Source organism: Triticum aestivum, chromosome 3D (assembly GCF_018294505.1).
Source record: "Triticum aestivum cultivar Chinese Spring chromosome 3D, IWGSC CS RefSeq v2.1, whole genome shotgun sequence".
NCBI classification, from domain to species: domain Eukaryota; kingdom Viridiplantae; phylum Streptophyta; class Magnoliopsida; order Poales; family Poaceae; genus Triticum; species Triticum aestivum.
The window spans coordinates 386743621-386759747 of NC_057802.1; the positions used below are offsets into that span (position 1 = coordinate 386743621).

The window sequence follows — 16127 nt, forward strand, 5'->3', positions numbered from 1 at the left end:
CCCAACAGATTTGTTGATGTAAAACTCTGTCTGATAGTCATATGGAAATCCAAAGTACAGCAACCAAACTTGTGGACCAAAAGTGGTGGTGCGCCTATTGAGTGCCGCATTGTGTGGTACAAAAGTGATCAGAAGGTCTTCCTCTTCAAGCTCTAAAGGAGTAGCTACAGCCGTATCTCTCGCAAAGGAGTCAACAAATCCGAAGATGCCAATGCCAAAAGGATGATCGCTTGTCTCTGTGGTGCATAACTGAGATTCATGCAGCATACCTTCAACCGCATCCCGGATGGCCTGGAGACGATGCAGAGGAACAGAGTGGCTAGCCTCCGCAATGGCGAGGAAGTCATGATTCAGCAGCGGGAATGGGGAGACCACCATGCCACTGCGGACTACCCTATTAGCAGGTCCAGGTTCGACCGCCCAGCCCGGAGGCAGGAAGGGGACGGGGTTCAGAGGGTAGTTCGCCATTGTTGCGGCTTGGAGAGCAACGATGGAGGAGGGCGGTGGAGTGACAGCGATAGGCTGGGGAGGTGGTGAAGCCGAGGCGGAAGGCGGACCGTGAGGGGTAGGAATGGAAACCTTTTGCCGCTTGGGAATCCAGTGCCATCTTTGAGCCCTGCGGCGCGATAGGCAAGATGATGACATGTGTCCATAGTGGCCGCAGCTCTCGCATCGGACGGTGATGCGCTTTTCCCTGGATTGGAGTGGTTTGTGTATGGAATTGGTAGGTATACTCGATCCGGGAGTGGTCAGGAGCCGAGCACTGAATGCAAATGAGTCTCGCTGGGAAAGAAATCTTTGGGTGCCCCCATTGTAAGCATTTCGCACAGAGCACGGCCCAATTAGAGGTGAGTGTGGCAATCTCTTCTCCCGAATAATGGGCTTGGGCCAGATCCGCCTTGTGTTTATTCTTGAGACGGGAGGCCAGCTGGAGTGTGCTAGAGCATATTTGTAGGCTGAACTCAAAAAACACTGTGGAGGGGAAGGATATGGTATATCAATCAAGCATTTAAAACCCCCCAAAATGAGGTAGTTGGCCATTTGTGTCTCCTCCAATGTCTCCTGGTGCAAATAAAAATCCACCAAAGAATGGGCCGTATTAATGAGTGGCAATAATGGCTGATTAGCCGTGTCGGCCGCCCCAGATTGGTCCGAATTTGGGTGGGAATTTTGAAATTCCTGTGGGGCCAGAATCATGTTGTTCATCCGAGAATTATCCGAAATCACCAAGGAAGTAGAGGCTTCAGCATGATTCGCATTGGAGAAATGCATGTGACTGAGAGGAGCAATATGGAACTTGTTGAGCTCACGCACAGAGGCCCGATCAAAAGTAGCATTTTTATGAAGAAAACCCAAATTAGATTTGACCGCCAAGGGTCTCCAAGAGGAAAGATCTGTTAGTTCTTCATCAGCATGCCAATGGTGATCATTAGAGAACCGAGAGAAACGCCCATTGAAAAGATGAAAATGGCAGATAAAATCAGGCCAAATTCTGTCCTTGAGACCATAGATGAAGTGACCCACTTTATTGCTGGCAACGGAGAACCGAAATGATCGAGAGCTCAATTGAACAACCTTGAAACTAGAGATGATGCCACCAATACAACACTGGAGAGCAAGACCAACTGAATCCGTGGAAAGACAGAAGGATGCTGACGAAAACGAGACCACCAAAAAGAACTCCTTGGTGTCCCGGGAGGGGGAAAAGTGAACCGTGGAACCAAACCTGCGCCTCACCTGATCGGCCAGGGCCAGGCCCGGCGCAAAATCCCAGTGTAGTAGCCCTTCCATCATGGAGAAAGCTAGAGATTGCCATGGAGGATCGTGGAGGGGGACAGTGGGAGGAGAGGTTGGAGGTTGGGGGTGGGAGCCATCTCCCTTCTCCTATCTGGAATCTCACGGGTACAGAAGGTTGCGGCGGTGGAATTAGGTTTTTGGCTCCGTATCTGGTAGTTTGGGGGTACGTAGGTATATAGGAGGAAGAAGTACGTCGGTGGAGCAACAGGGGGCCCACGAGGGTGGAGGGCGCGCCCTGGGGGGGGGGGGTAGGCGCGCCCCCTACCTCGTGCCCTCCTGGTTGATGTCTTGACATAGGGTCCAAGTTCTCTGGATCACGTTCGTTCCGAAAATCACGTTCTCGAAGGTTTCATTCCGTTTGGACTCCGTTTGATATTCTTTTTCTGCGAAACTCTGAAATAGGCAAAAAACACCAATTCTGGGCTGGGCCTCCGGTTAATAGGTTAGTCCCAAAAATAATATAAAAGTGTATAATAAAGCCCAATAATGTCCAAAAGAGAATATAATATAGTATGGAACAATAAAAAATTATAGATACGTTGGAGACGTATCAAGCATCCCCAAGCTTAATTCCTGCTCGTCCTCGAGTAGGTAAATGATAAAAACAGAATTTTTGGTCTGGAATGCTACTTGGCATAATTTCAATGTAATTCTTCTTAATTGTGGTATGAATATTCAGATCCGAAAGATTCAAGAAAAAAGTTCAATATTGACATAAAAATAATAATACTTCAAGCATACTAACTAAGCAATTATGTCCTCTCAAAATAACATGGCCAAAGAAAGTTCATCCCTACAAAATCATATAGTTTAGTCATGCTCCATTTTCGTCACACAAGAATGCTCTCATCATGCACAACCCCGATGACAAGCCAAGAATTGTTTCATACTTTAGTAATCTCAAACTTTTCAACCTTCACGCAATACATGAGCGTGAGCCATGGATATAGCACTATGGGTGGAATGGATATAACGATGGGGGTTATGTGGAGAAGACAAAAAGGGAGAAAGTCTCACATCAACGAGGCTAATTAATGAGCTATGGAGATGCCCATCAATTTATGTTAATGCAAGGAGTAGGGATTGCCATGCAACGGATGCACTAGAGCTATAAATATATGAAAGCTCAACAAAAGAAACTAAGTGAGTGTGCATCCAACTTGCTTGCTCACGAAGACCTAGGGCATTTGAGGAAGCCCATTGTTGGAATATACAAGCCAAGTTCTATAATGAAAAGTTCCCACTAGTATATGAAAGTGACAAAACAAAAGACTCCCTATCATGAAGATTATGGTGCTACTTTGAAGCACAAGTGTGGTAAAAGAAAAGTAACATTGTCCCTTCTCTCCTTTTCTCTCTTTTTATTTTATTTTTATTTTTCCTCACTTGGGACAATGCTCTAGAAAATGATGATCATCGCACTTCTATTTATTTACAACTCAATGATTACAACTCGATACTAGAACAAAGTATGACTCTATAGGAATGCCTCCGGCGGTGTACCGGGATATGCAACGAACCAAGAGTGACATGTATGAAAGGATTATGAATGGTGGCCTTGCCACAAATACTATGTCAACCACATGATCATGCAAAGCAATATGACAATGATGAATGTGTCATGATAAACAGAACGGTTGAAAGTTGCATGGCAATATATCTCGGAATGGCTATGGGAATGCCATAATAGGTAGGTATGGTGGCTGTTTTGAGGAAGATATAAGGAGGTTTATGTGTGGAAGAGCGTATCATATCACGGGGTTTGGATGCACCGGCGAAGTTTGCACCAACTCTCAATGTGAGAAAGGGCAATGCACGGTACCGAAGAGGCTAGCAATGATGGAAAGGTGAGAGTGCGTATAATCCATGGACTCAACATTAGTCATAAAGAACTCACATACTTATTGCAAAAATCTACAAGTCATCAAAAACCAAGCACTACGTGCATGCTCCTAGGGAGATAGATTGGTAGGAAAAGACCATCGCTCGTCCCCGACCACCACTCATAAGGAGGACAATCAAAGAACACCTCATGTTTCAAATTTGTTACATAACGTTTACCATACGTGCATGCTACAGGACTTGCAAACTTCAACACAAGTATTTTTCAAATTCACAACTACTCAACTAGCACAACTTTGATATCACTACCTCCATGTCTCAAAACAATCATCAAGCATCAAACTTCTATTAGTATTCAACACAATCATAAGAAAGTTTTTACTAGTCTTGAATACCTAGCATATTAGGATTATTTAAGTAAATTACCATGCTATTTAAGACTCTCAAAATAATATAAGTGAAGCATGAGAGAATAATAGTTTCTATAAAACAAAACCACCACCGTGCTCTAAAAGATATAAGTGAGCAAAAACTATATAACTCAAAAGATATAAGTGCAGCACATAGAGTATTCTAATAATTTCCGAATCATGTGTGTCTCTCTCAAAAGGTGTGTACAGCAAGGATGATCATGCTAAACTAAAAATCAAAGACTCAAATCATACAAGACGCTCCAAGCAAAACACATATCACGTGGTGAATAAAAATATAGCTCCAAGTAAAGTTACCGATGGAAGTAGACGAAAGAGGGGATGCCTTCCGGGGCATCCCCAAGCTTTGGCTTTTAGGTGTACTTAGATTATCTTGGGGTGCCATGGGCATCCCCAAGCTTAGGCTATTGCCACTCCTTGTTCCATAATCCATCAAATCTTTCACCCAAAACTTGAAAACTTCACAACACAAAACTTAACAAAAAATCTCGTGAGCGCCGTTAGCGAAAGAAAACAAAAGACCACTTCAAGGTACTTTAATTAACTCATTCTTTATTTATTTTGGTGTTAAACCTACTGTATTCCAACTTCTCTATGGTTTATAAACTATTTTACTAGCCATAGATTCATCAAAATAAGCAAACAACACACGAAAAACAGAATCTGTCAAAAACAGAACAGTCTGTAGTAATCTGTAACTAACGCAAACTTCTGGAACTCCAAAAATTCAACCAAAATAGGAAGACCTAGAAAATTTGTTTATTGATCAATAGCAATTGGAATCAATATTTTATCACGTTCTGGTGATTTTTAACAATTATTTTCGTGAACAGAAAGTTTCTGGAATTTTCAGCAAGATCAAATAACTATCATCCAAGAAGATCCTATAGGTTTAACTTGGCACAAACACTAACTAAAACATAAAAAAATCTAACCAGAGGCTAGATAAAATATTTATTCCTAAACAGAAGCAAAAAGCAAAAAACTAAAAATAAAATTGGGTTGCCTCCCAACAAGCGCTATCGTTTAACGCCCCTAGCTAGGCATAAAAGCAAGGATAGATCTAGGTATTGCCATCTTTGGTAGGCAATCCATAAGTGGCTCTCATGATAGATTCATATGGTAATTTTATTTTCTTTCTAGGGAAGTGTTCCATGCCTTTCCTTAACGGAAATTGGAATCTAATATTCCCTTCCTTCATATCAATAATTGCACCAATCGTTCTAAGGAAAGGTCTACCAAGAATAATAGGACATGAAGGATTGCAATCTATATCAAGAACAATAAAGTCTACGGGCACATAGTTCCTATTTGCAACAATAAGAACATCATAAATTCTTCCCATAGGTTTATTAATAGTGGAATCCACAAGGTGCAAGTTTAGAGAGCAGTCATCAAAATCACGGAAACCTAGCAAATCGCACAAAGTCTTTGGAATCGTGGAAACACTAGCACCCAAATCACACAAAGCATAGCATTCATGATCTTTAATTTTAATTTTAATAGTAGGTTCCCATTCATCATAAAGTTTTCTAGGGATAGAAACTTCCAACTCAAGTTTTTCTTCATAAGACTGCGTCAAAGCATCAACGATATGTTTGGTAAAGGCTTTATTTTGACAATAAGCATGAGGAGAATTTAGCACGGATTGCAACAAGGAAATACAATCTATCAAAGAGCAATTATCATAATTAAATTCCTTGAAATCCAAAATAGTGGTTTCATTAATATCTAATGTTTTGACCTCTTCATTCCCACTTTTATCGATTTTAGCATCAAGATCTAAAAACTCCGAATTTTTGGAACGCCTTCTAGGTAAAGGTGGATCATATTCAGTCCCATCATTATCAAGATTCATATTGCAAAACAAAGATTTAATAGGGGACACATCAATAACCTTTAGATCTTCATCTTTATTTTCATAGAAACTAGAAGAACACGCTTTTACAAAGCAATCTTTCTTAGCACGCATCCTAGCGGTTCTTTCTTTGCACTCGTCAATGGAAATTCTCATGGCTTTGAGAGACTCCTTGATATCATGCTTAGGTGGAATAGATCTAAGTTTCAAAGAATCAACATCAAGAGAAATTCTATCAACGTTCCTAGCCAATTCATCAACTTTAAGCATTTTTTCTTCAAGCAAAGCATTGAAATTCTTTTGTGAATTCATAAATTCTTTAACACTAGTCTCAAATTCAGAAGGCATCTTATTAAAATTTCCATAAGAATTGTTGTAGGAATTACCATAATTATTAGAGGAATTACTAGGGTACGGCCTAGGATTAAAGTTTCCTCTATACGCGTTGTTACCAAAATTATTCCTACCAACAAAATTCACATCCATAGATTCATTATTATTCTCAATCAAAGTAGACAAAGGCATATCATTAGGATCATAAGAAACACTCTTAGTAGCAAATAATTTCATAAGTTCATCCATCTTTCCACTCAAAACATTAATTTCTTCTATTGCATGCAGTTTTTTATTAGTAGATCTTTCAGTGTGCCATTGAGAATAATTAACCATAATATTATCTAGGAGTTTAGTAGCTTCTCCTAAAGTGATTTCCATAAAAGTGCCTCCCGCAGCCGAATCTAAAAGATTTCTAGATGCAAAATTCAATCCAGCATAATTTTTTTTATGATCATCCATAAATTCAAACCATGTGTAGGGCAATTACGTATCATTAATTTCACCCCCTCCCAAGCTTGTGCAACATGTTCATGATCAAGTTGCTTAAAATTCATAATATCATTTCTAAGAGAGATGATCTTAGCGGGAGGAAAATACTTAGAGATAAAAGCATCTTTGCACTTATTCTAAGAATCAATACTATTTTTAGGCAAAGATGAAAACCAAGCTTTAGCACGATCTCTAAGCGAAAAGGGGAATAGCTTAAATTTAACAATATCATTATCCACATCTTTCTTATTTTGCATATCACACAAATCAACGAAGCTATTTAGATGGGTAGCGGCATCTTCACTAGGAAGGCCGGCGAATTGATCTTTCATGACAAGATTCAACAAAGCAATTTGAATTCGCAAGATTCAGTATCGGTAAGAGGAGCAATCGGAGTGCTAAGGAAGTCATTGTTGTTGGTATTGGTGAAGTCACACAATTTAGTATTATCTTGAGCCATCGTGACAAGCAAGCAATCCAACACACGAGCAAACAAGAGACGGGCAAAAAGAGGCAAATGGAAAAGAGAGGGCGAATAAAACGGCAAGGGTGAAGTGGGGGAGAGGAAAACAAGAGGCAAATGGCAAATAATGTAATGCGGGAGATAAGGGTTTGTGATGGGTACTTGGTATGTTGACTTTTGCGTAGACCTCCCCGGCAACGGCGCCAAAAATCCTTGCGCACTGCGTTGGTTTTCTCTTGAGCACTGCGTTGGTTTTCCCTTGAAGAGGAAAGGGTGATGCAGCAAAGTAGCGTAAGTATTTCCCTCAGTTTTTGAGAACCAAGGTATCAATCCAGTAGGAGGCCACGCACGAGTCCCTCGCACCTACACAAACAAATAAATCCTCGCAACCAACGCGATAAGGGGTTGTCAATCCCTACACGGTCACTTACGAGAGTGAGATCTAATAGATATGATAAGATAATATTTTTGGTATTTTTTTATGATAAAGATGCAAAGTAAAATAAAAGGCAGTAAAAATAACTAAGTGTTGGAAGATTAATATGATGGAAAATAGACCCGGGGGCCATAGGTTTCACTAGTGGCTTCTCTCAAGAGCATAAGTATTTACGGTGGGTGAACAAATTACTGTTGAGCAATTGACAGAATTGAGCATAGTTATGAGAATATCTAGGTATGATCATGTATATAGGCATCATGTCCGAGACAAGTAGACCGACTCCTGCCTGCATCTACTACTATTACTCCACACATCGACCGCTATCCAGCATGCATCTAGAGTATTAAGTTCATAAGAACAGAGTAACGCTTTAAGCAAGATGACATGATGTAGAGGGATAAACTCATGCAATATGATATAAACCCCATCTTGTTATCCTCGATGGCAACAATACAATACGTGCCTTGCTGCCCCTACTGTCACTGGGAAAGGACACCGCAAGATTGAACCCAAAGCTAAGCACTTCTCCCATTGCAAGAAAGATCAATCTAGTAGGCCAAACCAAACTGATAATTCGAAGAGACTTGCAAAGATAACCAATCATAGAAAAAAGAATTCAGAGAAGATTCAAATATTGTTCATAGATAAACTTGATCATAAACCCACAATTCATCGGTCTCAACAAACACACCGCAAAAGAAGATTACATCGAATAGATCTCTACGAGAGAGGGGGAGAACATTGTATTGAGATCCAAAAAGAGAGAAGCAGCCATCTAGCTAATAACTATGGACCTGGAGGTTTGAGGTAAACTACTCACACATCATCGGAGAGGCTATGGTGCTGATGTAGAAGCCCTCCGTGATCGATGCCCCCTCCGGCGGAGCTCCGGAACAGGCCCCAAGATGGGATCTCACGGGTACAGAAGGTTGCGGCAGTGGAATTAGGTTTTTGGCTCCGTATCTGGTAGTTTGGGGGTACGTAGGTATATATAGGAGGAAGGGGTACATCGGTGGAGCAACAGGGGGCCCACGAGGGTGGAGGGCGCGCCCTGGGGGGGGTAGGCGCGCCCCCTACCTTGTGCCCTCCTGGTTGATGTCTTGATGTAGGGTCCAAGTCCTCTCGATCACGTTCGTTCCGAAAATCACGTTCCCGAAGGTTTCGTTCCGTTTGGACTCCGTTTGATATTTTTTTTCTACGAAACTCTGAAATAGGCAAAAAACAGCAATTCTGGGCTGGGCCTCCGGTTAATAGGTTAGTCCGAAAAATAATATAAAAGTGTATAATAAAGCCCAATAATGTCCAAAACAGAATATAATATAGCATGGAACAATCAAAAATTATAGATACGTTGGAGACGTATCATCTCGCTCCCGGCTCCGACGGCTAACGCGGACGACGGGGCCAGGGGGCTCCGAGCCCTGGCCCCCGCCTTGCGGCAGGTGCAGTGGCAGCCCAAGTTCAAGCCGGAGATGCCGCAGCGCTACAACGGCGTGGCGGACCCGTCAGCTTTCCTGCTGTCATACAAGGAGGCCGTCCTCGAGGCCGGGGGTGACGACAAGATTGTGGCCAACTGGCTTCCCATGGCCCTCATTGGCGCGCCGCGCGCTTGGCTGCTCAACCTCCCCGGATCCACGGTGGCATCTTGGGAGGAGCTGCACGACCTCTTCACTGCGCGCTACGCGGCACCGGCGCACCACGCGGTCGCGGCCCTACTAGGCGGCTCTCAAGCACCGCCTTCAGATCGCCATATCAAGCCATTCCTTCGCCAGATCGGCGTCGCTTCCAAGTGCTCGTGGGCTCCGCCGGGCTGGGCTACGCTCGAAGCCGACCTCACCTTTGACTCAGAAGACCACCCCGTCACCACCGCCGGCTCGGGTATGCTCCCGATGCTTTGCACGCCCACCATTTGCAACATGGCCGTCACCAAGACCCTCATCAACGGCGGCGCCGGCCTCAACGTGCTCTTCGTGGAGGCCTTCGGCCTTCTTCACGTACCGCTCGAGCGGCTCAGCCTCAGCAAGCCTTTCTCAGGAGTTGGCGGCGGCACCGCCCACCCCCTGGGGCAGATCCGCCTCCCTGTCACCTTCGGCACGCGTGACAACTACTGCACTGAGGTGGTCGACTTCGACATCGCCCACATCGGCCTCCCGTACAATGCCATCCTCGGGTACCCAGCTCTGGTCCAGTTCATGGCAGCGACCCATCTGACCTACAACCTCATGAAGAAGCCTAGGAGCAAAGGCGTCCTCACCATTAAGGGGGACGCCAAGGAGGCCCTGACGGCGCTCAAGCTTGCCCTCAAGACCGCCGCAGTGGCACAGCCCGCCGGCGCTGTCGGATCTGGGGTTCCGGCAAAACCCTTAAGGTTCAAACTCTGGGGTGCGCGCGAAGTTCTTTCCCTCCTACCGATCCACGCCCTAGCTCGTTAAGATCTCACGGACGAACTCGACGAACTAGCAACACAAAGACACAAGATTTATACTGGTTCGGGCCACCGTTGTGGTGTAATACCCTACTCCAGTGTGTGGTGGTGGATTGCCTCTTGGGCTGATGAAGAACAGTACAAGGGGAAGAACAGCCTCCTGAGGTTGAGGTGTTCTTGTGCTCGTCAAAGTTGTGTGGGTGAGGACTCCCTGCCCCTTGCTGTACTGGCTAGCTCTACTTATATAGGTCCTGGTCCTCTCCCCAAATATTGAGCGGGAAGGGAGCCAACAACGGCGGCCAATTTTGAAGGGGGACAGCTAGTACAAGCTATCCTGACAAAAGTGGTCTTCGCCTACGAAAGGCCCTGGTGGTGACGCCGTCTTGGGCTCCACGGTGACCTCCGTCTTGCCGTCCTGTTAGTCTTCGGTCTCGTTGCACTGATATGGAAACCTTTGCCTGATGCTTCGGTACTCCGCGCCTGCGCCTGCCCCCTTAGCACCAAAGAGGAAACAAGGACGCTGTTCGCGCTGGTGCCCGCCTGGTGTCGATCGTCATGGCTCACGTCACGATAGCCTTGCGAGGTTTGCCCCACCTTGACATCTCCGCTCCTTGCAAGCCCGCCTGGTGAGGCCGCTCCTGAGGAGGTCTTGCGTCGTCCGCCTCGCGAGGCTTGGCCCCTCGCGAGGGTCTTGAATGCCTTGTCGATGAAGATGGGTCGTACAGGCCTGCTAGCAAAGCCACGCCGTGGGCCGCAGGCAGGCAAGTCTGGGGACCCCCGTTCCTAGAACGCCGACAGTAGACCCTGGGCCCAAGGTGCGCTCGGGCTTGGCTTCGCGGCGAAGCCAAGGGCCAAGCGCGTAGCGCCGCGGGCCCCAAAAGCCTGCGGCCTTGGTCGACGCGTGGGGGTTGATTGGACGTGGGCGTCTCCGCTTCCCCATGCTGCCTGAGAATCCGCCTGGCTACGCGGCTCCCGCAACCTACACAGTTATTCCTCCGTCGCCCGTGCCTTGCTTCCCCAATCTCTCTGTTTCCTCGAAACTCTGCTTCTCCTCTCCAATCCGACCTGCCTGCCTGCTCCATCGCCATGGCGCCGAAGCAAGCAGACAAAGGGAAGAAGCCCCTGTCCTTGCCGAGTGCGCCTCCCTCCTTCGAGCCTGCGCTCGGCCGACCCCGGGTGCTCAACGACGAGGCCATGGAGAAGGTGCGCCCCATGCTTTCCTCCAGTTTCAACGAGTGGGGAGAGACGGTGGCTTGGCCTGCGTCTCGCACTCGCATTGCCCGGAGAGCCACCGAGGTCCCAATTTTCATAGATGCCCTCTGGGCTGGCCTGATTCCTCCCTTCTCCGCCTTCTTCAACGTGGTTCTCGAGCATTATCAAATCCACATGCTGCATCTCGACCCTCAATCTGTGACTCTTCTTGCCGTCTTCGCCTTTGTGTGTGAAGCCATGGTGGGCATCGCTCCTTCAGTGGCCCTCTTCCGCCATTTCTTCTCATTGCATCTGACCGACCCTCGGCAGAGCTCGGGGTGCGTAAGCTTCCAGGCCGTGGCCGCGACTGCGGGCGCGGGGATCGACTTTGAGCTTCCTCCATCCACGAGCGAGTTTCGGAAACGATGGGTGTTTGTCGACACCGGTGTGCTCAGCCCTCTGCTCCATGCTCTGCCAGGGCCTGCTGTTCCCAACTCCAGTTGGGGCCACCAAGGGCTCGCGAGCCCCCGTCTCGTCCCCGTCTGGCTCAGGCTGAGGAGGTTGAAGGACCACGGCGTGACTGCGCCTATGGTGGTGAAGGAGTTCGTCAAGCGCCGAGTCGCTCCGCTTCAGCGCCATTCCCGCCCGATGTGGGCCTTGCTCAGCAGTCAGGACCATATGAGGTTTCAGGAGGAGGGGCTTCCTCTTAAGACGCGGCAAACTATGCTGGCGGTCCTGACGGGTGTCCCACTGCCGGACGACATGCCCAGGAAGAGCTGTCTGCTGTACCGCTGCGAGAAAAAAGCCGTTCGCCGAGAGCATGCCCTCCTTTGATGAGTGGGGGCTGCGCCCGATCGGCCTGGTGGGGCCCGCGAGAACCCCGTCGACTTGGTTCCCTTCCTCGCCACTGGTGCCGAGCTCGCCCCAAGTGAGGGTGCAGGAGGGCGAGTTCCGACGGAGGCCGGTGGCCCAAGTGCTGAGGAGCTCGTGCCGCGTGGTGATCCCGGGGCGTCGTCCTCGGGAGCCCGCGGTCCCTCCCCTGGGGCATCGGTTACTGAGGCGGCGCAGCATGCGGTTCCCGAGGTCAAAGCCCCGGAAGCCTCGGGAGGTCGTGGTGAGACGGCGTCCAACTGCTCACCGCAGCCGGGCACCCCTGAAGATGTCCCTCCAAACTGTTCCTCGACCTCGCCCCGCGCTGGTCGCCACGTCCAGCGCTTCGGTCGGCTTTGCGTGGACTTCGAGGAGCTCCGCAAGAGGAAAGGGTCCCCGAGCGGCAACAACATCTTCGGGCCGTTGAAGCGACGAAAGTACTTCGCTGTCGACAAGTAAGTACTGCACCTTGTGGTTTCTTGATTGCTGCTTTCCTTCCTGACGCCGGCTCTTCAGGACCCCTTCTGCCAGGGCCATTGAGCCTTCCGAGAAGCAATCCTAGCCTTCCTCAGCACCCCTGTTGGCCTTGCGCACCCCGAGCCTACATGCCGCGCCTGGAGCCAGGCCGGTCGAGGGGGTGCGCTCTCCTTCATGGAGCCTCGAATCTGCGGCTTATTTGCCCTTCCTGCATGGTCTGGCTTGGAGCCTGGCGGGCGTTCCCCGTTCTCCTCCTCTGGTTATGGACAGTAGCTGGTTGGGCTCGGCCTTCAGCTCCTCCTCAAGCAGCGGCCCCCAACTGGCTAGGGCCCCCCCGCAAGCACTGGCTGGTGCCTGGGGCAGCACCAGCCCCCAGCCCCCTGCCGAGAGGTGGTGCGTTGCTTGATGTCCCGCCTGCAGCCCCCATGGTGGAGGATGAGGTGAGCCGTGCGTTCGAGTCCGAGCGCGGGCGAAGCGTCGTTCGCCATGAGCTCTTCTAGGAGGCGATGGGCGCGATGAGCCGACTTGGCGAAGAACTCATGGGTGTCGACTCGCGTCTTGAGGCTGAAGGTCTTCGGCCGGCGGAGGAGTGGCGCAAGCTGAGGGTGGCTGTCAACCTGGGCCGCTACCAGCGTGATCTTGACAATGCGAAAGCCGAGGCGTCCCTCAAGGTTTCTCGCGAAGCTTGCTCCCGAGCCTTGGAGGAGGCTCGCGAGGCTGACCGCCGCCGCGAGGCTACGGAGAAGCGCGTGCGGGAGCTCCAGGCCCGGAGTGCGTCCCTCGAGCAGCAGGTGGAGGCGCGCAGAGCCACCCTTACGTCGCTGAGGGGGACGCCTACCGAGGAAGAGGAGGTCCGGAAGCGCGAGGAGGCGCTGGCTCTGGAAGCCGTGGAACGCAGCCTTGAGCTCGAGCAACTGGAGACGAGGGAGCGTAAAGTTGCCCAGGCAGAGGATGCCGTCGGGGCTCGCGAGGCCAGGATCCAGGAGGAGGTCGACCGCCGGGTGGCCGAGGTTCGCGCGGATCTTGAAGGTCGGTACGACCTGAAGCTGAACCTTGCAGGAACTGAGGCGGCAGGCAGGTCCGCCGCTCTCTGGCCCAGGTTAGACGAGGCGGAGAGGCATGGGGAGGCCACGGCTGCCGCCCTGGTCACGGCGCAGGCGGACTTGGCATCCGCCCACGCCGAGCTGCTTCCGCTTCGGAAGCGGGTTGATGACGCCGAGGCCGTCGCGCGGCAGAACATGGAGGAAGTGCTTCAACAGCGGACACTGGAGCGTGAGCATGCCCCCATGCTTCATGACCTCCGGAACAGGGCTAACACCGCCATGGGCTTCATCTGCGACGAGAATGCACCACCCCCTCACTCGAATGACTATGCCAGCCACCTGATCTTCTTCACCAACGTGGTGCCGAGCCTAGAAGCCCGGTCTGATAGGGCTCGCCAGCTCGTGGAAGAGAGAAGTCGGGGCCTGCTCGGGCGCGCGTTCTCCCGCGTCTTCAGCCATCTCTGGAACACCTTCCCCGACTTCGACTTTGACGCCGCCATTGCCCCCGTGCCACATGCCGTCCGGGGCGACCTGGCGCGGTGGGTGGAGGACAACGTGGATGCGCTGGTCAGAGCCTTTGCCTCCGATGACGACGCGGTGGTGGTCGCCACGGATGAAGGCGACGTGGTTGACGACGGTGACAGAGGCGTCGCCGAAGGCGGCGACGGCGACGGCGAAGACGATGACGACGCGAGTGACGCGTCCGAGGGCGCTGTAGCGAGTGACATATCTAGCTGATCCCATGTTCTCTCGCCATTTTATCCTGTACTAAAAAACTTGGGCATGGCGCCTAAAGATTGTGAGAGCATTTTGAGAGGGGGATCCCCTCGTGCAAGCAGACCGACGCCTTTATTCTTTTGTGTTGAGCTGAATGTGTACCTCTGTGAATTCATGAGCCTGGCAGCGGGTTTGCCGCATCGGCTTGCCTTGGTAGTGGTGCACCTCAAATGGGATCGCGAGGTCTTGAGCTCCTGAGGAATTCCTGAAGGGCCCGCAGACTCACCCGAATGGGCCTCGCGAGGATCAGATGCCAATAATGATGTCGGCGCGTGTGCTATGCGTGCTGCACCCAGCCCCGCTCGCGAGGGGCCCGCGAGGGGGAGGAGACGATTGTGCGCTTCGTGACAAAGCAAGAGCCGGACGGCAATAAATCGCTCGAACGAGAAAAGGTACCCCCCGCGCGCATCAAAGAAAACTCAACTTCAACTTAAATCCAAAACCAGAAAGCAAGGCTACAGAAGAAGATATCCAAAGCAAATGGCCGCGTCCGGCGCCTAGTCTAGTCTTCTGGACTTCAAGTCTTCTCACCAGCGCGGAGCTAAGTGCTGCCACTAGGCATGGGAGGGAGCCCCAGGGCCTGAGGGCGGCACCCGTGAGACTCCGGGGCGTGTACAGCCCCATTCATCATTACGTGAGAGTGTCACGGGCGGTGAGCTTCACAGGCACTGGGCCTTCTTCACAGGAACCGGCCTTGCTTCATATCGCCAGACGAGGGCCCCGCCTTGCGCCACCCTCGACCACCTTTGAGCCGACCGGCAACCTGGACGACTGTAACGCCCGGATAAATAAGCTATAGTAATCCCTCATTAATGGTTGCCATGTCATCATGGTTACCTTGATAGTTGCCACTTGATAAAATTCAAAGCCATTTCAAATTTAATCTAAAGTCAAAATTAATATTTCTCCAATCAGTAAAACTAAAATGTTTGTTTGGTTGCGAATATTCACTAACTATTTGTCATGAATAAACCAACACTATTTGACATTCCAATTAATCCCTAGGAAATTATAAAGTGAACCGGCAACATTAAATTGAGCCAATTCAATTTAAATAAATAGTTAACCATTTCAAAATAAATAGTAACTTTATCGGCTAACTCATTACACAACCTAGTATTTATGTGCCAATTATCATATTAAAAAAATCCATTTGGTAGATCAAATTAATGCAAAATAGTGGAGAAATTACAAAACAGAAAATAAAAAGAGAAAACGCCTAAACCTAATGTGCAGCTGGGCTGTATGCAGCCGCAGTGCACACGGCCCAGCCTGCGCAGGCCTTTTTCCCCTACCTCACGCTACAGGAGGCAGAGGAGGGCATGGCGTGCATCCACGGCTGCCATGGCCATGGATGGCCTCCACGTCGTTCCCCTCGGCCTATAAACATGCCCAACTGCAACCCTAGCTCGCCCTCATCCGTTTCCCCCTTGATCCCCCATCGCCCCCTTCTCATCTGCTTGAATTCGAGGTCGGAACCTCGCGCGGCGATTGTGCTCGTCATCACCGTCATTGCGGCCACCGTCGTCTCCGGCGTGCGGGAGCACGTCCAGGAGGTCCGCCGCGGCCGGATCCGTCTGTTCCAGGGACCAGCTCAAGCCGGGACGTCCCGTACATTCGCCATCGACGTCGTCCTCTCCGTGTACTTCGTCGCTGTCCGCCATCGTTTGCCGCTGCTCCGAGCCGTCC

At 49.7% G+C, this 16127-nt stretch overlaps 1 protein-coding gene across 1 annotated transcript in view; it reads left to right on the forward strand.

Moving 5' to 3' along the window:
- Positions 1-15700: 15700 nt before the first annotated feature.
- Positions 15701-16127, forward strand: part of LOC123074712 (uncharacterized) — a gene marked incomplete in the record, with an annotated part of 3683 nt that continues 3256 nt past the window's right edge. The window contains 1 exon segment of the mRNA XM_044497480.1: positions 15701-16127. Coding sequence (XP_044353415.1) covers positions 15761-16127 — 367 coding nt within the window.